The sequence below is a fragment of the Marmota monax genome, unplaced genomic scaffold (assembly GCF_021218885.2).
Source record: "Marmota monax isolate L192 unplaced genomic scaffold, Marmota_monax_Labrador192_F-V1.1 WCK01_AAM20220418_F8-fsc00120, whole genome shotgun sequence".
Classification (NCBI taxonomy): domain Eukaryota; kingdom Metazoa; phylum Chordata; class Mammalia; order Rodentia; family Sciuridae; genus Marmota; species Marmota monax.
In genome coordinates, this window is record NW_026694424.1 from 5213526 (window position 1) to 5239852 (window position 26327).

The following is a 26327-nucleotide window of genomic DNA, read 5'->3' on the forward strand; positions in this document are numbered from 1 at the left end:
GATATGATTCTGCAATCTGTATATGGGGTAAAAATGGGAGCTCATAACCCACTTGAATCAAATTGTGAAATATGATATATCAAGAACTATGTAATGTTTTGAACAGCCAACAATAAAAAATTAAAAAAAAAAAAAAAAGAAAGTCCTTCTTTAATGCTAGGAATACTCAGGTACATACTGTATATGTTACTTGTGTTACTTGTTTTTTCTATATGAACAGCAGCAAAAATCATCAGTGAAAGAATCCTTCAGACTTTAAAGCAGCAGAAATGATGACTGTCCCTATCTAAAGATCATTCATTTGTGCTATAAGTAGTGGATTTGCCTTACAAGCCAGATGGATTCTCAAGGTGACACTCTCATGGAATCCCAGGAAAGTTATCTTTATTTCCCCATACCCATCTTTAAAATTTCTCTAGGTTACTTCCGCAGTCATAGAAACCTTACTCCTACATATGGCAATGTGAGAAATAACTTTCAAATCAATAGAAAGATCTTTCCAAAATATTCAAATTTTTAAATATTTATTTTTTAGTTGTAGTTGGACATAATACCTTTATTTTATTTATTTATATGTGGTGCTGAGGATCGAAACCAGGGCCTCATACAGGCTAGGCGAGCACTCTACAGCTGAGCCATAACCCCAGCCCCAATAATTCAATTTTGTTAAAGTTTACTTAGAGAAATTACTAATATTGGCTTTGGGGCTTGTTGTTGTTGTTGTTTTGTTTTGGTATCTCACTTTTTCTATTTACATTTCTTTGATTGCTAGTAAAGCTGAATATTTGTTGGCCATTTGACCTGTGAATTGTATATCTATAATCCTTTTGCTTCTTATTTAATTAAGCCTTTTATTAATTATGTGTGTGTGTGTGTGTGTGTGTATATATATATATATATATATATATATATATTTCTTAAATTTGTAAAAAACATTTTTCTCTCAGCTGTTGGCCTTTTTTTAATGTTATATTTTAAAATAATAGTTAAACTGGCTATATGTATGTGTGTGTGTGTACGCGCGCGCGCGCGAGCACGTGTGCACAATATAACTCCATCATCCCCAGCAGCCCCTCCCATTGCACCTCTGCAACCACTCTCCCACCCCAACTCCTGGCAATCAACCACCAATCTGTTCTGTTACTACAGCTCTTTTTGTGAATGTCATATATAAATGGAACATACTTTTGAGACTCTTTCTCTCACTCAGCATTTACTGAACTGATGCATTACAGCTCATCTATTCACAGCTATATTGTTTTACTTTTAACAACCAACAGCAAAGAATCCCTAGCCCTTCCCAGCAGCCTCTTTCCTGGAACTGAGGAAAAAGGAGGGTCATACAGCTGCTAGGACAAATCGCCACCACTTATGAAAACCCCTTCTGAATAGACACCATATACAATTCATCCCTACAGGGATACAGGCTGCTAAGAAAATAAGCCTGATGTATTGTCATGGACACTGTTAACCTAGAATACTCTAGACCTGGAATCTAGGGTTTATGTTGACTATATTTTCAGGAGAGCTTTCAACATCTGTGTAACTGCTAAAATGTACATAGTTATGACAAAACCCAAACAGGATGATGCTTCCAAAATATCACACTTGCTCTATAGATGACTCTGCAATTCTCCCTAGCAGGCAAGAGTATGCATGTGACTAATTAAAACAGTTATTTAAAATTCAAGTACATTTATCACCAAAAGAGGTCTGACATCTTCACCTGCTGCTGGACTAAATATTCTACTCACTACGAAGTCTCATGAAGGAAAAGCCTCAAAGCCAACTTCTTTCTGCAGCTCCACTCCCTCCACCTCCTGTGTGAAGTCATTCAGGCTTTCTTTCCTGTAATGTACAATCTTTCCCTCAGGGGAGGTGGCTCATAATTCAGGTTTCAAGGGGCTTCTTTACATGGTGAGGCAACAGAAAAAAAAGAGATTAAGGTAACAACAAAGGAAGCAAACTGTTTCCATTATTGAATGAGAAGTGAAAATGAGTATGCATATACTTGCTAACCATTAAATGTGAGATTTTCCAAAAACAGGAATGCCTGCATATAAAGATTAATAACAAAAAAGCTGAGAGACCACACTGGAGATGGTCAGGGATCTAGTCAGGGATTTCTGTTTCATCTTAATAAACGGAGCAAAGAGGGAGTGAAGTGGGGGTTTGGCAGGGGCGAGGCATCTGTTGTGAGAAGCCAAGGCTTGCTCTAGGGGTAAAGAGGTCTAAGACCAGAGGCCTACCTCAAGGCAGGAACAGGAAAGGGAAGGAGCAACAGAGGAAAACCTCCCAGGGCCTTTTCCCATTCCCTTGTGTTGCTTTTCCCTCAGTTCAGAGGCAGGGACACAGGCATTTCCAAATGGCTCCAGAACAAACAAAGCAGCCAGAATTCCTAAGTGGAAGCTCAATGAGCACAAGTCCCCCATTCAAGTTCATTCCTTTCCTACAGCTCAGAAGATAATCAGTTCCTCAGAAGAATCTAGAAATGCAAAAGAGACTCTGGCTGCACCATCCAAACCCACTCAACCCTGCTCCCACTGTGGGTCCATCCTGTCCTCTGCTGTCCTCTGCTTTCCTCAGCTTAAAGGGGTTGAGAAGGGATAACAGACAGCATCCTATCCACAAGGCAAATCACTCAGTCACCCCTGTCAGTTCAGCCAAGTATACTGGAGTGAGGGGAGAGGCAAGAATGAAAGAAGGGACCTCAGAGCACACTATGCTTTCTACCAGAATTCAGTGGGATTCTCATTCAAATCCCTTTCTTCACTTTCCTTTGAGTAGCTGACTTCCTGCCAGTGGCACTATTAAAAATTTGTCAAGACAATGCACATAAGGAAATAAAAACCAATTCATTAGAGATTGAGGAAGAATGAAGGAAGTAAATTTGCTTTTTACAGTAAAACATAGCTTATCCCTATCAGCCTAGGTTAGTACGCAGAAAGTGTGGCTATTAAGAATTTGACTTTTCACTGGGATTCTGCCAAAGACATTACATAAAATTTTACTTTCTCAGTAGAAGTCAAGTAATTAAACAAAATAAATATTAAATCTAGTTGGTTGAGATCACGACAGCTTCCAACACACCTCTCACTTTCAGTTAGGAACAAATTCCAAATGTATCATAAAAATTAAACGTTATCCCAACTACATATTTTTAACATACATTTAAAGAATATATTGAAACCACATTTCACTGTGAACATTGCCATTGGCTTCATTTAAGTCTTTGTTAATTATTGAAATGGTTAAAATGGCTTTATTTAAATCTTCACTTGATCTTGGATGGTTAAATTACAAATGAATAAAATACAACATTCCACATCAATAAGCCAGTTTACAAGGTTTCAATGAAAAGCTTCTTTCAATGATTATTTTACTGCTCTTCTTTGATTTCTGGAAAGTAACTTATAGCCTGATTATTTTTAGAAATCTTGCTTTCCTCTAAAACTGAACCTGACTGTGCCATCTAAAAAGGAGAAGCCAATATTCACTATCAAACAACATTTTTTTAGCTCACCTTTTTATTGAGATACCAAGAACCTATTTCATAATATAATAATTACTCTAGTGCTTATTAGAGTAATTATTGTATTATGACCAAAACTTCCAGGCCTCTAATATTAACAGTCACATAGCAAGTTTGAAGGCTAGCCACTTAAATGGTGCTAAGAGTATAAATATGAAGAAAAGCTTCCCTAATACTCCATAAGGAAACCATCATATCAAAACATGGAAAGGTGTGCTGCTCTCTCAAAAAGTCACAGACTTGATTCTCTTCATGTGTTCTTTGAAAAGTAAGGGTCTCTAGCTAGAAGCTGGAGAATAAAATTTAATAAGAAAGAAACTCAGCACAATGGCTTCAGAATAACCACAAACTTTCATTCTCCACACATTTATTTAAGGCCCATCTAAAGCATGCCAGGCAGGTTAAAAATAATGCATTTATGTAAGCACCCCTGCACACATACTCTTGCAAGGTTAAACAGGGAACTCTGAAAGAGTGATTTATTGCCACAAGAACAAGGCCCCAAAATAGATTAGCAATAAAAGTGATTGGTCCCAGTGGGGTTGAGAACTAATGTAAGCAACGTCCTGGCCATGCGAAGCATCCGGGAAAGAGCACCAGAATCAAGGGCCAGAATCCAGGGTGAGCTTCCTGGCCCTAACCCCTCCTCTACCAAATTCCACTCACACAACCTCCTTAAGAATGTGATTCCTCAACTGTAAACTACGAGGGGAGGAGGGGCAGGGGGGACGACTAGCTCATTTCTATAACATCATTTTGTTTGTTTGCTTTTTTTAATTTTACTTTTTGCTTTTGCTTTGAAATCTGCTTTATCTTATTCAGTGCTGAGCTCTGTACAAAGGAGAAATAAATATGAAGTTCAAATCCACTAACACTTGCAGAAAATCTTTGGCTGCCCTTTCCCACACAATCACTCATCTTTCAACTTCCAACCCACTTTAACACTAACTGGCCTGCCCGCTATGTTCCAGTTCTATAAATGAGTGGTCTGGATTGTCAAAATGAATACCAAGTTTCTAGACCAGAGAATAAAATGACAGCATAAGGGCTCAGACCTTGAGTGAGGTGGATGCAGGTGACTGAGAGCAGAAGGGAAGGTCAACCACTGCTTTGAAACCCAAAGAAAAATGGAGAACAATCCTAATTAGAATAAGTTATACTCTATATAATGTATATGTCAAAATACACTCTGTCAGGTATATCTAAAAAGAACAAATAAATTTGAAAAATAAAATAAATAAGGAGAAAAATGTATAAGTGCTGGGGCTCAAAGGGAACCACAAAGTTCAGAGAAAGGGAAAAAAACAAAAAAGAAAAAAAAAAACCCAGTCATCCCCCTGAAAGACACTTTAGAGCAGGCATCATCTCCCCAGCACCCAATTCCAAATTTTGGCAAGTGGCAGCAACTCTGCTTGAACACTTCTTCTAATGGAGAAATCACACAGCAGCTCTATTTTTGAACTGCTCTAGTTATTTAAAAGTTCTATTACACTAAAGTCTCTCTCCTTCTGTCAACCAAACATGGGTACTAGTTTTCAATCTGTGGCATTAAATATAAATTTAATGCAGGAGGAGCAAAAACAAGGAAAGAAAAGACAGCAGAGCAAACAGAGTTTTCTGGCTGAGAAAGGAAAGACAACTGACAGAAAAGCCCTCAACTACAGCACTTTGTCAATCTCAAGAACTGGGCTCAAAAACACTCTGGAAAAGAGGTTCACACCCTCATCTTTCCTCTCCATCAATAAAAACCTATTTTCTGTTTCTGTATCTTAGGAAAGAAAGCTAGATTGTACAGATAGACCTGGCTGCTTCCTATCTTCAGCAACCACATTCAATCAAAAACTACCCAGGAGGCCCCTGTCTCCCAGATGAGGTCTCCACCCAGGGCCCTCCTGCTTGTTCTGTCCTGACAGTTCAAACTCCATGCCTACATATTCAACCTATCAGCCCTTCTCTACCCTCTGCTAGACATCCCAAGCCTAGACCTTATAGCCAAGATCTAGAGCAGGGATTCAAAGCTGCCCAAAACAGAGAAAAGCTTTTTTGTTGTTGTTGTTGTTTGTTTTGTTTTGGAGGGGGCAGGAACTCAGCAGTACTTGACCACTAAGCCACATCCCCAGACCTATTTTGTATTTTATTTAGAGACAGAGGCTCATAAGCTGCTTAGTGTTTCAACATTGTTGAAGCTGGCTTTGAACTTGAGATCCTCCTGCCTCAGCCTCCCAAGCCACTGGGATTACAGGCATGTGCCACCGCACCACCGTGCTCAGCAGGGAAAAGCTCTTTTTTAAAGATTCCAGATTACCTCTGGAATGGGACACTGGTACCAATGCCTGCTAAAAATCTGTCCTGGCTCCTGACAGTAAGTCAAACTACTGAAAGGGAAGTTTGTCAAGTCATTTTAAGTCATTCTGGAGGGTGAAAGAAAGAAGCAAGCCAATGAACAACATTATATGGTTCTGCTCCAAATTCAACTGGAACAGGAAGGAGCCTAGGCAGTCGGGGCAACACAACCAAGAGTAAAGGATATCGTGGAAAGAGCTACACTGAAAGGGTACAAGCTTTTGGGAAGTCCAATTCAACTCACTGTCTTCTGGGGCTCTTCAAGCAAAAGAAGAGATTCCTAAGGTATGCATAATAAAGACATACGACAGTTTGGTCTCACAAGCACCAAAAATTCCATCTCCAGGGCAAAGAGACTTTCTAACAGAAAGGAGCTGAATTCTGCAGAATCTATTATTTTGTGACAGGTGGTATAGAAAGAAGACAGGCTAGACTTTAGCTTCAGGGCATGAAGGGAACACGTCATAGCTCTGCTATTAAGAGGTAAGACAGGGCTGCTCTACCAAGCTAGTCACACACGAAAGGGGGGATGGGGACAAAAGGAAAAGGGGATGGGAAAAGAGTTCCACTTGAAGGAGCTAATGTTTTCATAAACCTTTGCTTTCTGCAGGGACCTCACAGGAGTGGGAGCACTGGAGAGTATATTAACCCCAAGCCGACACTACAGTAGGAGTGTGTCATTGCCAGTCACGACCAATCCGTTAAAATGAATCAAAAATAATCCCGCCTGGCAAAGAACAAGAAAAGGAGAGGAAGACAGTACTAAATCACGTATCTACCGGCACTACTAACTTCTGCCTCTGACCAAGGCCTCCGGCTGCAATTGCTCCTAGTGACCGGAATTGTCCAACTGATCTCACCGAATCTTGGGAAGCTGGTTTTGAAAGAGGCCACCTAGAAACTGAGCCACCGGTCTCGCGCGCCTGCCCCAGCGCAGACTGCTCCTCAGGCGGGTCCGCTACCCACCGGTCCTGCACCCGGTCGCCACCAGCACCCGGCACCAGCCCTCTGCCCGCCCGTCCCTCCGGGGCCCCGACCTGGTCCGCCCTCCTGGGCTCTCCAGCGCAGAGCCTGCATCCTCCCGCGCCTGGCCCGATGGGGATGGCGCTCCGGGCTGCGGGCCACTAGGCGGCCGCCGCCGACGCCTCCACGCGCGAGGACTGGGCGCAGGGAAGCCGGACGCTGGGACGCTGGCCGGTTATCTGGTCCCGGGTGGGAGGAGGGACCGCCACCGGGGTCCCGCGGACGCCCCGTCACGCCCCCTACGCCGCACACCCGGGCCCCTCCCGCTGGCGGGTCGCAATGCTCGCTTTCGCCGCGGCCACCCCCTCTTCGCCGGGGCGGACACTGAGCCACCTGGCACAGCCTCCACCGCCACACTACCCACGCAGTACCCCGCGAGCTCCGGCCCTACGCCGCCCTCCAGGGCCACCACGTTCCCTCCTGGGCCGTCCTCAGAGACAATGGCTCACCCCGTCGCCCTTCTGCTCGACCACAGGGTACTCCGCTTTCCCTGGGCAGCGGATGTCATAGCTGCCCGTTTCACAGAAGTGTAGACCGAGGCCGAGGAGCTCAAAAGCGAGACACCATGCGGAGAAACCCGGCTGCTAATAGGGTCGAGGAGGGTCCAGGTAAAAATGGGCCAGGGCGGCAGCGAGAAGAGCTCGCTTTCCCCGGCACCGGAGTGGCCCCAGTCCGGTCCACTCCGCCAGAGGGACAGGGGCCTCCGCCCACGCCGTCCCTGCCGCCGCCTCTTAGGCCCTCTCGCGAAAAAGACAAAGAACCTGCGCCCCAACCCTCGGATCCCTGGCCGCTGGGGACCAGAGGCCGGGGGATTTTTACCCTGAAACCAGGGGCGGGAGCAGGAAAGGCGAGTCAGCGGCGCCCGGGCCGAGCCGCCGCGCGCGGGGCGGCGAGGCGCGGGCAGCGTGACACCGCCGTGGGTCGGGGATCCCGGGACGAGGGTGCAGCGGCCCGGGCGGGAGCGCGAGGGGCCGGACCCGCGAGAGGGCGAGTGAGCACCCGGAGCGCCGGGGTCGGCCGAGCGCGCGGGGCAGCGCCGCCGCCGGGGCCGTCCGGCCACAGCTGCACTCACCGGATCGGAAGAAGGCCGCGATGTCGGCCAGGTCCTTGGCTGCCTCTTCGGCCCCCTCGCCAGCGCCGCCCCCGCACCCTGAGCCCGCTGCGCTGGCCGCCGCGGCAGGGCCGGAGGACGCGGCGGGGGCGGCAGCGCCGCCGCTGCTGCCGCTCATGGCTGCGGCGGCGCCCGCGGCCGCGCCCGCCTCGGGCCCCGCGCCCCTAGCGCCGCGCGCCGCCCGCTCCGCGCCGGGCCTGACGGCGCCGAGCACCCAGCTGCCCGCGCCCGGCGCGCGGACGCAGAGCCCTGGGGCGGCGGGCGGCGGCGGCTTGGCCCGAGGAGCGCGCCCACATAGACGAGGACTCCACCCGGGAGCCGAGAGGCGACCGCTGGGCGGAGGCGGGGAGCCACGGCCTCGGCGGCGCCGGCCGGAACGCGGGCAGCTACGCGCGCCGCGCCGGACACGCAGTCGCGAGGGCGGAGGCCCGTGGCCCGCGGGAGCTCCGGGATCACGGGCGCCGGCGGCAGCCGCGAGCCTCCATCTTGGTTTCAAATGGGGAAGGAAGGAGGGGGAGGGGGAAATCACGGCTGAGGGAACCCGGGTGAAAGGAAAGGGGAGAGCAGCGAAAGGAAAGGAAGGAAAAAAAGAGGGGCTTCGGGAATTTCCGGTGAGTCTCGTCAGGGACCCGAGCGTCGGCTCGGCAGGTGGGCGGGGCCTAGCGAGAGGGGCGGGGCCGCGCCGGGCTCCGGGACGCTCAGAGGGCCGGTTGGCGGCTGCGGGAGGGTTCGGTTTGCGAGGTCTCCGCCTGGCAGCTCTATACCTCAGGAAGAGGGTAGAACGCTCTGCCTACCCAGCTGACGTTCCCAGGCCGGGCATTGCGCCCCCTGCCAGGGCTCTCGCTCCGGCGCCGCGAGCACCATCTTCCAGAACTAGAGAGAGCCCTTTCATTCTTAGGTCGTCGGCGGGCCCGGTGACTCCAGCACTGGGCTGGTGTGTCCCTCGCTGGCGCAGCGCGGGCACTGGCACGTAGGTGGAGCTCCAGTAGTTGTTGGATGAGCCAAGAGGTCGTGAAAACAGGTTATCTGCCCCAGTCCCGGAGGCCACAGTGTCCTCAAACTGAGACTCCTAATCTAGGACTCCCCATCTCCGGAGCGTCCTCCGGCTTGACCTCAGACTCCCAGATCCACTGCGCTCAGTCTCCCAAAACGAGCGGGGAAGACAATGGGAGACCAGAGGAAATGCACCTTTTGGGAAGAGCCAGGCATCGTTTGCTGGTTTTGTGGCTACAAGCAGAGTTAAGTGGTTGGTGTCAAAAGTTAAGCAATCAAATGCTGGGGAAACCAACACGGAAACTACAACTTTCAACTATATACTACACATATATACTGGAAATGGACACTTAAATAAATGAATAGTGGATGATGGCCACCAGGTCTCTTACCTGTTACCAGCAGAAGGAGGCTAGAGTGGTCCATGTGCTCTTGGGTCAGAGCTGAAGTCATCAGTGTGAACTCTTATTTGGCTTAGTAGAGCTACAGAGATATATATAGTAGATATATATATAGAGAGAGAGAGATTAGATAGATATAAATATGTGTTTACACAGGGTAGTAACACAATGCATGTATCTCCTTGCTCTATCAGCTAAGTGGGCCTGCAGAGGACAACCAACACAGCTAGCACCCAGATCTTCTTTTTAGTACCATTCTTCAACAAAAGGAACCAGTCCTCCTTGGGGAAATAGCTGATTCTAATCCTGGGACGGGAAATATTTAACAAGAACCTGGAGCATCCTGCTGTGTCAGAAGGTAAGGAAGTTCTCTCCCACACCCACCTAAAAAGTTGGGTTTTGTTTTGTTTTGTTTTAATTAACAAGAATGTTGGGGGTATGTCAAAGCAACACAACATCCAATTGAAAGAGCTCCCAATGGCCAAAGCCAGAAAATTTGAACAAGAAAATAAATAACACACTATTTGAATATAGCCAAGAGTATAAAATAAATATCTGCTGATATAAATAAATGATTAAGTAAATAAATAGGGGAAAACAGGCAAATCTCCTATGCAGAAGAATTAAAAATAATTTATGTCTGTATTGTGCCCTGAATGAGATGGAATAAAACTCCCTGTTCCTTGACTGTGGGCTGCATACAGGAACTTCCTTCCAAAGAATACAAAATGAGAGCTGGGACTGTGACTGAATGGTAGCACACTTGCCTGGCATGCATGAGGCACTGGGTCTAATTTTCAGCACCACATATAAATAAATTAAATAAATAAAGGTCAACAACTAAAAAGAAATAATAATTTTAAAAAAGAATACAAAATGAAAAGGAGGGGAGAAAAGTACGTTTACAATAGAGAAACATGACCAACACTTTCTTGGATAGATAATTAAGGTGAACATCAGAAGCAATGAGTCTTGTTGATAGCATGGATTCTTGATATGATGTGATGAAAATGGCATTTTATCTCTGTGTCCTTCTTCCCAAAAGCCCATAACACCTAATAGTGAGAAAAACATCAAAGGAATCCCAATTGAAGGACAGCCTACAAATTACTTGACCAACACAATCCCAGCCTATCAAGGTCATCAAAAATAAGCAAAGTCAGGGCTGGGGATGTGGCTCAAGTGGTAGCGCGCTTGCCTGGCATGTGCAGGGCGCTGGGTTCAATCCTCAACACCACATAAAAATAAAATAAAGATACTGTATCCACCTAAAACTAAAAAATAAATATTAAAAAAAATTAAATACTTGAGAAATGCCCAGGTAAGTGTAGAAAGCAAATCTAAAAAAAAAAAAAACAACAAACAAACAAAGTCAGAGAAACTGTCACAATCATGAGTATCCTAACAAAATATAAGAACTAAATACTTTGTAGTATTCTTGATGAGATCCTGGAACCAAAAACCACGTTATATAAAAGCTTGAGAAAATCAGAAAATTGGAATACCATATGGACTTTGGTAAATAACAATGAACCAATATTGCTTCTTTAATTGTGAGAAATGTACCCTCCTAATAAAAGATGATAATAATAGGGAAAGCCAAGTATAGGGCATATGGGAACTCTCTTCACAACTTTTTTAGTAAACATCAATCTATTTAAGAGAAAATTTTGTTTTTAAAGTTTTATTGTTTCATTTTTTAATTTTTGTTTATGTATTTTTGGGGGTTTGAACCTAGGGGCGCTAGCCACTGAGCAACAGCCCCACCCCTTTTTGTTTTTTATTTTAAAGCAGGGTTTCATGAAGTTGTTAGGGCTAAGTAGCTAAGCTTGTGATCCTCCTGCCTCAGCCTCCCAAGCATTAGAAGTTTGAATTTTTTTTTTTTTTCTGGATGGTCAATATTTAAAAAAAAAAAAAAAAGCAATAGACCCAAATTTCACCAACTGTCAACTCAGGTTTGTTGACAATGTTTCTTTTTCTTATTTTTTTTTCCCCTATTGGTTAATTTCTGTCTCCAGCTAGCATTCCCCTTGAGAGGAAGAACGGCTTAATCCTAGTTCAGGGAAAACCCAAACTTTTGTGCTTTTCTTTGTTTTTTGAGTGCTTTCCCCCTGCTGCTTACCCCCACCCACCCCAAGGCTTATAGCTGAGCTTTCAGCTTTAAGTTTTCAAAGTGGGAACAGAAAGGTTGTACCTGGTTGTTGGTCATCCTAAATTCATGCTGGCATGCCTTCCCCTCCAACTCCACAGCCTTCCTGAATTGCGGACATTGCTAAGGCCATGCCTCAGCGGTTGCTCCTCATCCAACCGTGGGAACTCTGAGGTCTGCTGGCAGTCAGTGCCCCTCCTGAGCTACTCCCAGCCACCCTGGAAAATACTCAGCTGCTCACAGGCATGCTCAGACCCCAGCATGCCCAGACCTAGAAACAAAGAACAAGATCTCTGCTCTCAGATCCCTCAAGCCTAGCTGGGGACAGCCTTTCTCAGAGTCATGTTGGGGTTTAATGCTCTCCATCTCTACCACCAACCCAAATTTGAAAAATGAAAAAAAATATAGATAGTTAGAGATATGTGAATGGCAGGAGGGGAACCTCACTCCAGCTTCACAATGCTTTCTTCCATTTCTACTGTTTTCAGCATAACCTTTGTGCTCTTTAAGAGAAAACTTTTAATGTTCAACAATCTTTTGCTGAGTGCAGTGGCACATGCCTATAATTTCAGCTACTCAAGAGGCTGAGGCAGGAGGATTGCAAATTCAGAGCCAGCTTGGGCAGCTTAATCAACTTTTCCTCAAAATAAAATATAAGAAAGAGCTGGGATATATCTCATTAGTATAGCATTTGCCTAGCATGCACAAGGCCCTGGGTTCCATCCCCAATAATACAGTCTTTTCCCTCCACTTATTCTCTCTGCCATAGGCTACAAAAATATCTCTTAAAACTTAGAAGCCATGTGCCAACCTATTTCTCTTTGCATCCCTTCCATAATAACCCCGTTTTTTGGATTGTGAATACAGAACCCCCTCACTGCCACCAAAATAAAATGGTTGAGAAAGGTCAAGAATTTGAAAAAATAAAAATTGCTTGGAGGAGAGGGACAGATTGGATAGCAAGCTACCATAGAAAGATTGGCAATACCCTGCTGGTGGTACCTGGGAAGTGGCAAGTAAAAAAGCCTAGCCCATGTTGGAGGAGGGTGAGTGTGAGGGTAAGGGGTGTTGAAAGTGAGCCTGAAGGAGAAAGTGACTGACTGTGTGTAATAACCACTGAGGGTGTTGGGGATCAGGGTGGGTAGGGATAGTTGGTGTATATTTGGGCAAAAACAGGGCTTTAGTCTTAGGACTAGATTCTGGCCAATTCTTCTATCTCAGGTAGTCAGCCCCAAAAAGACTTGTGTGCAAGTGTGGGACACACATGTAGACTCACCCAGATTGCAATAAGAGAAAAAGGCTGCACACAGGGTTTTTTTCCTTCTTCCATCTAAGCATGTGCAAGAGATCTAAACAGGGTTTCATGACAGCTGCTGTTGATCCTACCCAACCTTCAAAATTCAGCTCAAATTTCATCCCCTTTCATGAAGCTCCTACATAACTCAAATTGATCTTTCCTATCTCTGGATTCTGCAGCAGCATTTTAGCATTTAATCATATACTGTATTATATTATTCACATCTTTCATGTTTAATGTCTTGGCTACAAGATGCAGAGATCCTTTGCCATCATTACACAGGTACTCATGTGCCTAGAGCCCAAAGGCATGAACTGAAATGTGGAACGACAGCTAACTCAGACACTTCAGCGTGTACATCAGTATACTTTCTTTCCTTCTTATCAAACCTATGCCCAACTTAAAAAAAAAAAAAAAAAACTCCATTTTTTTACCTTAAAAAGTGACTAACCCCCAATACTTTAAAATGCAACTTTATTTGAAAACAGAGTCATTGCAAGATGTAATTATTTAAGACTACAGTCATACTGCAGTAATTCAATGTGACTAGAGTCCTTGTAAGAAGATGGCCGTGTGAAGAGAGAGACATGCAGGAAGAATGTAATGTGAAGATGGAGGATTGGGACAATATATCTACAAGCCAAAGGATACCAAAATTGCTAGAAGACCACCAGAAGCAAGGGAGAAGTAAAGAAGGATTCGCCTACAGTTTTCAGAGGAAGCATGGCTCTACCTACACTTGATTTCAGACTTCTAGCCTCCAGAACACTGAAGCAATAAATTTCTATTACTTTAAGCTGCCCAGTTTATTATACTTACAGTTATAGCAACCTTGCTATAACTAATCCATGAGCTAACATATTTAACTAGTCCTCCAATTTTTCTAATGAAACTCATTCTAAGGAAAGATTACATGTTGACCTTATGAATATTGTTTGGGTGAGTTAGGTAAAGAAAAACATTCCAGAGGAATGTGGAGAATTATAACATGAGTGGTTGTAAGAATAAATAGATGTGAGAACATCCTCTGAAAATGTCCAGGAGATTCTGGCCAGAATTTAAAACTTGTTTTAGTCTGTTTTCTGTTACTATAACAAAATACCTGAGTCTAAATATAAAGAAAAGAAGTTTATTTAGCTCACAGTGTTGGAAGCAAAAATTCCACCTTGTTGTGTCATATCATGGTGGATGAAATCTTGGCAGGAACACCTTTGAGGAGAGATCCCATGGTGAGATAGTAGCCAGGGAGGGAACAGTGTTACTCTTTTATGACAACCTCTTTTGGAGAGTTAACCATGATCCCATGAGAACTTCCAAATGCAGTGCCTCCAAATGACCTAACCACCTTTCACTAGTTCCCCCTTCTTAAAGGCTACACACTACTTCTCAACATTGTCACACTGCAGATCAAGCTTCCAACACAAGAACTTTTGGGGGACATGCTTAAATCATATCCAACCATAGTGGAATCCTAGCTCTAAATTTGAGCTCAAGAACACAAAGATTCCTGAATTTTCTAGACTTGTCAATTTATCAAAGAGATGAGTATAAAAAGTGAGTAGACATGGGCCCCGGAGCTCAGTTTTTATGCCATACATTGTGTAATCCTGGGGGGAGGTATGACTCAAGAGTGCCCTGGAACTCCCCAGCTGATTCTGAGCCAAATTAAGGGACACATGGATGAAGAGGAGCCCACCCTCAAAGACCAGAGCATTTTATTCCACAAGGTAATGCTAAGTCTACTGACAAATGAGTCCAAATTAACCTGGATTCTTGGATTTTATTGATTTGGGGTGACCACTAAACTAGAAAGATCCAAGTCAGAGCCCTACATTCTAAATGCCTATTCACAGACACAGGGCCCCAAGAACTACTGCCTGGGCTTCAGGGATGATTGATTGGCAAAGAGTCCTTGGAGGCCCCTTACATCAGTGTTTTTTCCAGGCATTGAAATATCTCTGAATATCCATATTAAGCAGAGAAGACTGGTGGGAAATGGAAGAGACAGTAGGTGGGATGACCTTGGAAAGAAACAGGAGGTGGCTGGTCAACGTGGTGCATGCATGTAATCCCAGGGGCTTGAGAGGCTGATCCAGGAGGGTCATGAGTTCAAAGCCAGCCGCGGCAACCCCAAGCAACTCAGCAAGCCCCTGTCTCTAAATAAAGTATAAAATATAAAAAAGGATGTGGCTCAGTGGTTAAGCGCCTCTGGGTTCAATTTCCTGGTACAAACAAAACAATAACAACAAAAATGGGGTAGAATTTGGAAGCATCTGAGGTATATGGGAGGAAAGTTGTGTGTGTGTGTGTGTGTGTGTACAAATTCTGCCATACTTTTGCCTGTCTGCATTTGAGGTTGGAGTTGATGAAGATCCTGATGTAGTATCAGGAAAATTCAGCAATATGGGAGGGGGATAATACAGATAAATTTGACTTAGAAATGAGCTCAAATTTGGAAGTTGCAAAATTTTATTATTTCTAGTATATAAATTAGACAAGAGTGGGAGAAATGACAGTATCTGTATTTACTACCTTAGCTTCAAATTGATCAATGTTCCAGACTCATTTTTTTTTTTTTTAAGAACTGGTGACTTTCTGGTCCCTCCCCCAAATTTAAAGAATTCCAAATTGACCCCCTCTCTGGCTCAAAATATGCAAGATCTAAAATTTACCTGGTGAGGGCTGGGAATATAGCTCAGTTGGCAAAGTGCTTGCCTTGCATGCACAAGGCCCTGGGTTCAATCCCCAGCACCACAAAACAAAACAAAACAAAACAAAACAAATGGCTTCCTCCTGGGCTGGGGATGTGGCTCAAGCACGCATGCTTCGGCCCAGGTTCGATCCTCAGCACCACAAACAAAGATGATGTGTCCGCCGAGAACTAAAAAATAAATATTAAAAATAAATAAATAAATTAAATAAATAAAATTTACCTGGTGAGATTCCTTCCTTTGGATCCTGGAAATTTTGTGGTCCTCACTTTAAAGGATAAAGACTCCTGGGAGTGCTAACACCTTAAAGCTTTATCACTGATTACCTTATAGAGAAGATTAGGGGATTAGCCAAGCATTAGTAATGCAGGATAAAAGAAGGAAAAGAGCAATGGAAGGGGAAGGCACACTCATTAAAAGCCTCTACCATGCTCTCTCAAGGAGCTGGTCTTGCTGTTTGTTTCCAGTGCAGAATTTGAGAAAAGTCTACCCTGGTTCATTTGCAGGAGTGATAAGGATTTTTGTATTTTACTCACTGAATCTTCAGGTCTTTGATAACAAACAAGAAACCATGAAAAAACTCCATGTCCAGTTTTGAGCTACTCTAGAAGTCTTAATTTATTCATGTAGTAAACATATATTGAGCCCCTACTATGTGGCAGACACTCTTTAAGGACTATGATCACAAGAGTGAACAAAATAGAACAGTAATCTTACTTCACACAGCTTACTTTCTAGAGAGGGTGAGGTGTGTCAGCCAATACAAGCAAAATGCATCCTGGCCAAATGAAAATAGGTTCAACATAATAGAATAAGACAGAAAAGGGGAAGAGAAGTCTGGGGAATAGGACTATGAGCAACGTGACACTGGAGCAAGATTAGAAAGAGGAGGCTAGCAGGGAGGAGACTGGAGGGAGTGAACAGTGTCTGCAAGGTCCCAAGGCAAGAGCAGGAAGGGCCAGTAGTTGGGTGTTGGGGAATATAGGAGATGTGTTTGGTGAGGTACAGGAACCCCAGTACTTTAAACCACCTAGATGCTTTCTAAGGACTCTGCCTTTTATTTAGAATGAGAGGGGGGATGTGGATCATTTGTGTGGAAAGATTCTAAGTGTTTTTAGGTTGAAAGTAGATTATGCAGACTCCTCAGAATGTTAGGAAATGAAGCCAAAGCTTGTTAAAAGCTTTGCAAATGATTGCAGTGGGGTTTTAACTAGAAACTAACTGCTGTCATCTCCCAGAGTGAAGAATCCATCAGATGCCCGTGGACTTAGGACCACTGCAGTCACTAATGGGACCTCATGGCAGAGACAGCTGGAAGAGCAAAGCCACGCACCTGGAGGTAATAGGAAAGGAGACCCATGAGAATGGGGCCCAACATTGTGGACCATCTCCAGAGTTGACCCCATGTGTCCAACCATAGCCCATAGGACTCCTTCCCTCCCAAGCCAAAGAGCTTGCCTACAGGCCTCTCTCCTCCTTCTACCAACCTGCCAGGTCTCAGGGACCTAAAGAGGCGAGAGAATATAGGCACGACAGGAGAATCATTTCTTAGAAAGCACCTGGGACCTTTGTTTACTTTTTGCTTATCAGGGCAAAATCATGAACTACACAAAGCAATAAGGAAACATCATCAGAGGGTTGATTTCTCTTCAAAACCATTGTTGTTGGCTATCTTCTTCTGGAGACATCAGATAGATGTTCTCATGGAGGAAAAGAAGCCTAGTAAAAATTGCTTTTCAGTCCCTGATCCTGGGCAAGTGAAATTGAGAAAACAATCTTGCCTGCCTTTGAGGAAGGCACTTGTAAGAGTTGTTAGTTATTTCATGGAACCCCCATCTGCCCCTCCTCCATCTCTACCTCCCTTCCTGGAGAGTAAGAACATCAAAAGGCAAGCCAGACTGAACCATTCTTATTTGAATTAGAAACATGGAGTAAGGAGCAAGGAATGGGCACCTGGGCAGCAGGTGGATGGGCCAGAGCAGAAAGGAGCAAGTGGTGACCTGCTCACTGTCATTGTCTGCACTGTGCACTGGTTGCTTTTACAACCAACTCCCTTTTCCTGAGATCACCTCGGTGGTCTCTAGCTCAAAGCACCTCAGAAAATCATAGGGTTAGTTCTAAGCAACAGACTCTTTCTGAGCAGATAACCATGGCTTAGGAGCAGAGTTGGGGAGGACAGAGAGCCCCTCTCCACATTCTGGGACAGAATATCTCACAGTAAGATAGCTAAGGAGCTATAATCTGTTTTCTCAAAGGAAGTCCCCGTGGGCCCACTGCAGGTAGGGAGACCACAGACTGATAGCATTTTAAAGGATACAGTGAGGCTGAAGAAGACCAAGCATTTCAATGACCCTTAGCCCTAACCTCTTGTTGATTTGCCAGATTTAACCCTCCCCATTCTCTACAGCTAGAGTTGGAGTCTGGAAAATGCAACGGAGATATCTGGATATGTGTGCAGGGATTAGTACCTACCCCTGCACTAGGTATCATGACCTCTCCATACCCTTCTCTTGAAGATCTCACTGGCTGCCCCTCTTTCTCTGGAGAAGCAAGGTAACCCCAACCATCCTGAGGCAATGTGGTGCTATGTTGAGAATGCCTCTTTAGTCAGCATGGGGCAACAGAAAAATCAGGTCAGGGAGGAGATGTGACCTAGGGCTCTGTCCTTGGACTCTGCTCCCTGCTGGACTCTGAGGAGCATTCCTAAGGGGCCATGCTAAAGAGCACAGTGCTCATAGGGGTCATGGAGCAAGCGATGGCGCATCCAGATGATGACTATCTCACTGTCCTAGCTGGAACCCAAGGACATGTACAGAGGCTTGGTCCTTCCTTTGTAATTCCAAAATCCAAAAGTTCTGGAAAACAAGTGTTTTTTGCAGCTCACTGGGGGTAAAAAATGACTTGACATCACATAAGATCATATATTTTAATCCCATCTAGGTCCAATCATTGTATTTTTGCAGCAGAAATATTGAAGAGTGTGATTGTGGGATGCTACTGAGAATATTAAACATTTTAGAGGATACAAATTATGCTACCTTTCCATATCTGAGAAAACTTGTAATTTAAATGAACTTCAGAAAGTTCAGAATTCTGAACTCCATCTGACTCCTCAGGTTTTTTGTTGTTGTTCTTGTTGTTTTGGGTTTTTTGTTTTTGTTTTTTTTTTTTGTTTTCCTTTAGGTGTTGAGGATTGAACCAAGGCATGCTCTACCACTGAGTCACATCCCAGTCATTTTTATTTTTAATTTTGAGACAGGATATCACTAAGTTGCATGGGGCCTTGCTAAGTTGCTGAGGCTGGCCTTGAACTTGTGATTCTCCTGCCCCAGCTTCCTGAGTCACTGGGATTACAGATGTATACTACCATACCCAACTGTCTGCTAAAGTTTTGGATAGGGAATTGTGAACATAAAGACTGGATACAAAAAAACCAATAAGCTCATGAAAAGATGTGCGATCACATTAACCACCAGGAAAATGCAAACAAGATGACAATGAGAAACTGCTTTATACTAACTATAATGGCTACAATAAAAAGACAGACAATGACAAGGATATAGAGAAACAGGAACCCTCATTCATTTCTGGTGGGAATGCAAAACAGTGCAGCTTTAAAGAACAGTTTGGAAGTTACCGTATGAACTAGCTACTTTACTCCTAGGTATACATCCAAGGAAAACAAAAATATGTCCCCACAAAAATGTACAAACAAATGTTCTTAGCAGTGTTGTTCACAACAGCCAAAAAGTAGAAACAACCCAAATGTTCATCAACGGATGAATGGATAAAGAAAATGCTTTCTATCTATACAATGGAATATTACTCAATCATGAAAAGCAACAGAGCACTGATATGTTCTATAACATGAATACGCCACGAAAACATTAAGCTAAGTGAAAAAAAGCCAGACACAAAGGACAAATACTGAGTGATTCCATTTATATGAAATGTCCAGAATAGGTAAATTCATGGAGACAGAAAGTAGATTAGTGATTGCCAAGGGCTGAAAAGGAAGGAAAGGAAAATAACTCTAAATGTGTATACGGCTTCTTTGTGAGAAGATGGGAATGTTCTAAAATTAGATTGTGGACGGCATTTCTTGTAGAAATGGATAAAGCAATCATGAAATTCATATGGAAAAATAAAAGACCCAGAATAGCAAAAGCAATTCTAAGCAGGAAGTGCGAATCAGGCGGTATAGTGATACCAGACTTAAAACTATATTACAGAGCAATAGTAACAAAAACAGCATGGTACTGGTACCAAAACAGGAGGGTGGACCAATGGTACAGAATAGAGGACACAGAGACTAATCCACAAAGCTACAAATATCTTATATTTGATAAAGGAGCTAAAAGCATGCAATGGAGGGAGGATAGCATCTTCAACAAATGGTGCTGGGAAAACTGGAAATCCATATGCAACAAAATGAAACTGAATCCCCTCCTCTCGCCATGCACAAAAGTTAACTCAAAGTGGATCAAGGAGCTAGATATCAAATCAGAGACTCTGCGTCTGATAGAAGAAAAAGTTGGCTCCGATCTACATATTGTAGGGTCGGGCTCCAAATTCCTTAATAGGACACCCATAGCACAAAAGTTGATAACAAAAATCAACAAATGGGACTTACTTAAACTGAAAAGTTTTCTCTCAGCAAGAGAAACAATAAAAGAGGTAAATAGGGAGCCTACATCATGGGAACAAATTTTTACTCCTCACACTTCAGATAGAGCCCTAATATCCAGAGTATACAAAGAACTCAAAAAATTAAACAATAAGAAAACAAATAACCCAATCAACAAATGGGCCAAGGACCTGAACAGACACTTCTCAGAGGAGGACATACAATCAATCAACAAGTACATGAAAAAATGCTCACCATCTCTAGCTGTCAGAGAAATGCAAATCAAAACCACCCTAAGATACCATCTCACTCCAGTAAGATTGGCAGCCATTATGAAGTCAAACAACAACAAGTGCTGGAGAGGATGTGGGGGAAAGGGTACTCTTGTACATTGCTGGTGGGACTGCAAACTGGTGCGGCCAATCTGGAAAGCAGTATGGAGATTCCTGGGAAAGCTGGGAATGGAACCACCATTTGACCCAGCTATTGCCCTTCTTGGACTTTTCCCTGAAGACCTTAAAAGAGCGTACTACAGGGATACTGCTACATCGATGTTCATAGCAGCACAATTCACAATTGCTAGACTGTGGAACCAACCCAGATGCCCTTCAATAGATGAATGGATAAAAAAAAATGTGGCATTTATACACCATGGAGTATTACGCAGCACTAAAAAATGACAAAATCATAGAATTTGCAGGGAAATGGATGGCACTAGAGCAAATTATGCTTAGTGAAGCTAGCCAATCCCTAAAAAACAAATACCAAATGTCTTCTTTGATATAATGAGAGCAACTAAGAACAGAGCAGGGAGGAAGAGCAGGAAGAAAAGATTAATATTAAACAGATACATGAGGTGGGATGGAAAGGAAGAGAAAAGGGAAATTGCATGGTAATGAAGGGAGACCCTCATTGTTATACAAAATTACATATAAGAGGTTGTGAGGGGAATGGGAAAATAAACAAGGAGAGATATGAATTACAGTGGATGGGGTAGAGAGAGAAGATGGGAGGGGAGGGAGGGGGGATGGTAGAGGATAGGAAAGGTAGCAGAATACAACAGTTACTAATAGGGCATTATGTAAAAATGTGGATGTGTAACCCATGTGATTCTGCAATCTGTATTTGGGGTAAAATTGGGAGTTCATAACCAACTTGAATCTAATGCATGAAATATGATATGTCAAGAGCTTTATAATGTTTTGAACAACCAATAAAAAAAAAAAAAAGATTAAAAAAAAATTATTTTAGGGCCGGGGATGTGGCTCAAGCGGTAGCGCGCTTGCCTGGCATGCGTGCGGCCCGGGGTTCGATCCTCAGCACCACATACAAACAAAGATGTTGTGTCTGCCAATAACTAAAAATAAATATCAAAAAAAAATTCTCTCTCTTAAAAATAAATAAATAAAATAAAAATTGTTTTTAAAAAAAAATAAAAAATAAAATTAGATTGTGGTGAGGGTTGTACGACCTTGAGATTATCCTAAAATCATTAAATGGTACACTTCATATGGGTGAGTTGTATGTTATGTGGTTATATCTCAATAGAGCTGTTTAAGCATAAATAAAAATCCAATCTAGCTGAGAATGGCTGTAGCTAATTCAATACAAGGCAATAGAATGTCAGGGTATCTCAGGAAATTCTCAGACCCTAATGTAAATGCTAAAACGGCCAAACTGGGGGCTGCAGTTTTGGCTCAGCAGTAGAGCGCTAGCCTAGCATGTGTGGGGCCCTGGGCTCAGTCCTCAGCACCACATAAAAATAAATAAGTAAAATAAAGGTATTGACAACTACAACTAAAAAATAAATATATTTTTTAAAAAGGTCAGACTGTTCAGAAGCAGGCTACTGTAGTAAGACAGGCCCTCATACAAGATTCCTCCCGGTAGGCAAAATGTACCACCAACCATGAGCTTCAGGAATCTGACTTGAACCTCACTGTCCTTAACTGCAGGCCTCCTGGGGCCAGTTGGGAATCTCTCATGGCAGGTGCTGTCCTTGAATGATTACAACACATGGTACTTCCCCTCAAGTAGCCAGGGCATAGGGATGCCTTACCTACTTTCCTAAAGGAGAGGCATGTGGCACTTGTTTTACGTAGGGCATGTGGCTGGGGGTGACATTCACTCTTCAGTCAAGTGCCCAAGAAGTTGCAAAAGGACAGGAGACAAAACAAGAGAAGAGTGGGAATTCCTAGTGATTGTGGAGTATGAGGCTAATAAATGGCTCTTAAAATAGTTCTTGACCCAATTTCTGGGTACAGTGGCTTAGTCATGACAACCCGTAGCTAACAAGGAGGAAGGTAGGAGGATGAGTACCAGCCTCTTTCTCCTCCCTGCCTTGCGTCTCTGCTGGTCCCTTCTGATGACTGCATCAAACCAGAGACCAGAAAGCATCCAGACCCATGGATGAGTCCCCATGGGTCAGCCCCCTGAGGACCAGCAGGGTAAAGGAAGGCAGGGATGAATCTGCTGGACCAAAGGAGTTCATATGGTGTAATTATGAAATGCTCCAGAATTTGGAAGTCACAAATCAGCCAACGGACCTTCAAGTACTCTGAGCATTACAGTGCAAGGAACACTAAGTGAGCAGACCCGGTTAGAAAAATAAGACCCAGTCACTTGGCAAGACAATTATGATTTCAAAACAGAGTATATGTTCAAATACATAGAAGACACAATAAAGGCCAAAGGAGTTCATAGAAAGGAGAAACCTCTTTTGCAGTGGAGTGACAAGGGAAGAGTTCCTAGATCAGAATTTTTATTTGCTTCTAGTCAAAGGCCAAGACTCACAGTACAAACAATAAGTGCAATGTGATCTTTAAAATGAACTATGGAGACAAAACTACCCACATGGAATAAAGGGAAACTAGACTTCTGAGCATAGACATCAGTAGATATTTAGGCAGAGCTGCATAAAGAAGGCATCTAATCAATCTGTTGCTGTCATTTGACCGATGCACCTCTAAAACGCCTTCCCTATGCAAGGGAGTGAAGAGCTTTGATTTCCTTGAGGAGCAGCATAACAGAATCAAGAGCAAGACTTTGGTGATCAAGGGCCTAGATTTGAGATATTCTGCTATTTCCATAGATGTGTGAACTGGGAAAGAAACTTCATCTCTTTGTGTCTCAGTTTCCTCACCTGTAAAATAGAGATTAAGAATAGAGCATACCTGATAGTGCTGTTATAAAGATTTAAAACACACAAAAAGCACTTTCAATTGCTGTTCTTTTGAGGTGATCATTTTTTGGTGGGGGGGGCAGAGTACCAGGGATTAAACTCAGGGGTACTCAAGCACTGATCCACATCCCCAGCCCAATTTTGTATTTTATTTAAAGACAGGGTCTCACTGAGTTGCTTAGTGCCTTACTTTTTCTGAGGCTGGCTTTGAACTTGTGATCCTCCAGTCTCAGCCTCCTGTGTTGCTGGGATTACAGGTGTGTGCCACTGCCCCTGGTTTAGGTGCTCATTATCGACTATTACTACTACTACTGGTAGTAGTACTACTACTACTACTGCTACTAGTACTATTCTTGAATTTATCCTAGCAAATTTATCCTAGCAAACTTATCCTAGCAAACTCAAATTTATCCTAGCAAACTTCTGCTGTAGTTCCAAACACAGAGCTGAATCTAAGATCTTATACAGTTGACAGGTACCACTGTTATGTCTTTTCTTGTTCAGTACTGAGCATTGCTGGGAAAGAGATTATTTATAGGAAGTTCAGATTATCTAGTTTTGCGATCAGGTTTAATTCGCTTTTTCTACCTTGTAATATAAAAGTGCAAGCTAAATTTGAGACTAGAGCCTATTTGAATATGATCTGGAAGATCTCAGCTATGTTTCCTAAAGTCTACTTTATAGAACAAATCCCATGGGAAGTTAATAAGTGTTATTGTTCGAAAGTTCCATGCTGAACTAAGTTTGAATAACTCAAGGTTAATACAAAGTTAATAAATTCTTTTAGACAGATGTATGCTTTGCATCTCAAGAGGGAAAGACATACTATGGCATCTTCTGAATTTATTGGACGGTTGGTTTAAACCTTTCTTCTCCTTGAGCTGTTGAGACACAGGGAGGGACTTGGAGAACATTGGACCATAAAACTGGAAAAGAGGTTAAAACAAAAACCTAGTTAATTACCTTTGAAAACCCTGTTATGGGATGGTGTCATGGAGGTGACGTGATTTGATCTAGATCTTGAAGGGCAGATGGGAAGGACAACGTAAAGAGCAGACTAGGCAAAAGAGTGGCGTGATAAAGGCACACATGGGAGGAAGTGGTGACTTCAGGGCCTGTGCCACATAATCCTGGAAAACAACCAGAGGCAGCACTGTGGCAACCCTTGACTGCCAGGTCAAGGACATCAAAAATCCGACAGGTGGGGCTGGTGTTGTGGCTCAGTGGTAGAGCACTTGCCTAGCATGTGTGAGGCACTGGTTTTGATTCTCAGCACCACATATAAATAAATAAAGGTCCATCAACAATTAAAAAGAATTAAAAACAAAACAAAACTCCAACAGGTGACAGGCAGCCGCGGCTCATGATGTGAGCAGCAAAGTAATATAATGAAAATTGCTGAATTGGGGAAAATTAACCTAAGCAATATGTACAATGTGAACCAAAGGAAGGGAACAGAAACGGGACAAAATTAAGCATCTGTTTCCGTGTTCCAGATCAGAGCTTCCAGTGGGTGCACCCAGACTGGGTTATAAGTATGTCAATTTTTGGATGCTTGTGCCCACCTCTGCGGCCTTCTAGGGCCTGGGTGGAGCCGAGCCATTTTCCTCCAGCCCTGTAACCCCATTACACAAAGTGAATGATGTTATTTTTTTGTGTGCCATGACACTAACAAGGTTGTGGAGCACTAATCTAGTTATAAAGATCTGACTAGGCCAGTGACATTAGCAATGCAAAGAAAGGATGGCTGGCAGGTGCCCAGATACTCACACTTGAATCTTCCTGCAGAGGAGAAAGCAGGCATCTATATTGTCCTCCAATGGCTGGAAGTATGGTTTTCAAACCCAGAAACACCAGGAGGAAAAATAGTGGTGACAACCAGAAACTTGCAACATCTCACAAAGAGGAACCCCAAAGAATGTGGATTGAGTTAACTATCATGGTTCAAGAAGAGCTTCTAACACTTGCTGTTGATCTAGGGTTCTGTGAGCAGGTCAAGGGTGCCTGGATAACATGTCTCCTTCCCTGTAAGCAAACATCCTCTCAGGTTGCAACATCCTTCACTGGCTAGCGGCAACCTGTGTTTTTCAAGGTGGTAAGAGATGTCACTTCTACCTTCCTTCAATTTTGCTCCAAGATGCAAAGACCCTTCCCTGAGTCAAAACTCAGGTAGACACCTCCCACCTATAGAGGGAAGCTCTGGTTGTGTTCTTTCAGCAAGTCTCTCCTCTGCTCAGCTCTTCATAGCTGTGGAGATGCAAGGAAAGAACAAAAGTCTTGTTACCTGAAATGTATCACTGTGATTTTTTTTCTAAGGTGGTGGGCTAGTATTTGAAGCCATTTAAAAGCCATATTCTTTCTGTCTCTCACTCCTTGCATGGCAGTCACCACATTGGTGACATCTTCTTGGGTGCCTGTGGTCTTGCCTTCCTTACTCTTCCACATTCTATGAAGGTATCTAATTGGCATCCCCTTCTGTTTTTGTTTGTTTGTTTGTTTTGTTTTCCCACTAGGCAAAATGAAGAAGCCAGTGCTAAGGTGAAGGTGAGACTGTATTGAACTACAGAGGAGCAGAAGGTCACATGGCTGGATTTCCTTAATGTGTAAGTCTAGAAACCACCACAGACAGAGCATTTTCAGATGATATTACCCTGGAATCCTTTAATGAAAATTTCATGTTATGTATACTGCCTTTATTGGGATTCATCTGCATTTGAAGATACTGGCCTTATGTTATTTATTTTAATAAATAAAACCCGTGTGTTCACTGTTTTAGATTTTGGTAGTATGAAAGTTTGTCTCTGCTGACAGATGGTCGTGCTTCCTTTCCTAAGTTAATGCGAACTGTAACTCACGGTGTTTCTTTTTATACCTTGGAAGTCAAGATGCTCAGAAATGAAGTTTTGTGCTTATTTGCACCAGTTTTACAAAAAATTCCTCTTTGTTATACGGCTTTTAT

General features: G+C 43.4%; 1 protein-coding gene and 1 long non-coding RNA gene across 6 annotated transcripts in view; one reads left to right on the plus strand and one right to left on the minus strand.

The window, feature by feature from the left end:
* Trio (trio Rho guanine nucleotide exchange factor) overlaps positions 1-8127 on the minus strand; it is a 339986-nt gene extending 331859 nt beyond the window's left edge. The window contains exon 1 of one of the 2 annotated variants that reach the window (XM_058570740.1): positions 7971-8127. In XM_058570740.1, coding sequence (XP_058426723.1) covers positions 7971-8127 — 157 coding nt within the window. The remainder of the gene's footprint in view (positions 1-7970) is intronic. The other variant, XM_058570741.1, reaches the window with a different exon arrangement.
* LOC124109591 (uncharacterized) lies at positions 7178-26121 on the plus strand. 4 transcript variants are annotated; one of them, XR_009224257.1, is made up of 5 exons: positions 7178-7506; positions 9598-9761; positions 16799-16899; positions 17968-18113; positions 25882-26121. It is a non-coding gene; the product is annotated as an uncharacterized LOC124109591 (long non-coding RNA). The 4 variants fall into 4 exon arrangements; XR_006857032.2 differs by lacking the exon at positions 25882-26121 and having other exon boundaries at positions 7180-7506; positions 17968-20063; XR_006857031.2 differs by lacking the exon at positions 17968-18113 and having other exon boundaries at positions 7181-7506.
* The last annotated feature ends 206 nt before the right edge of the window (positions 26122-26327 follow it).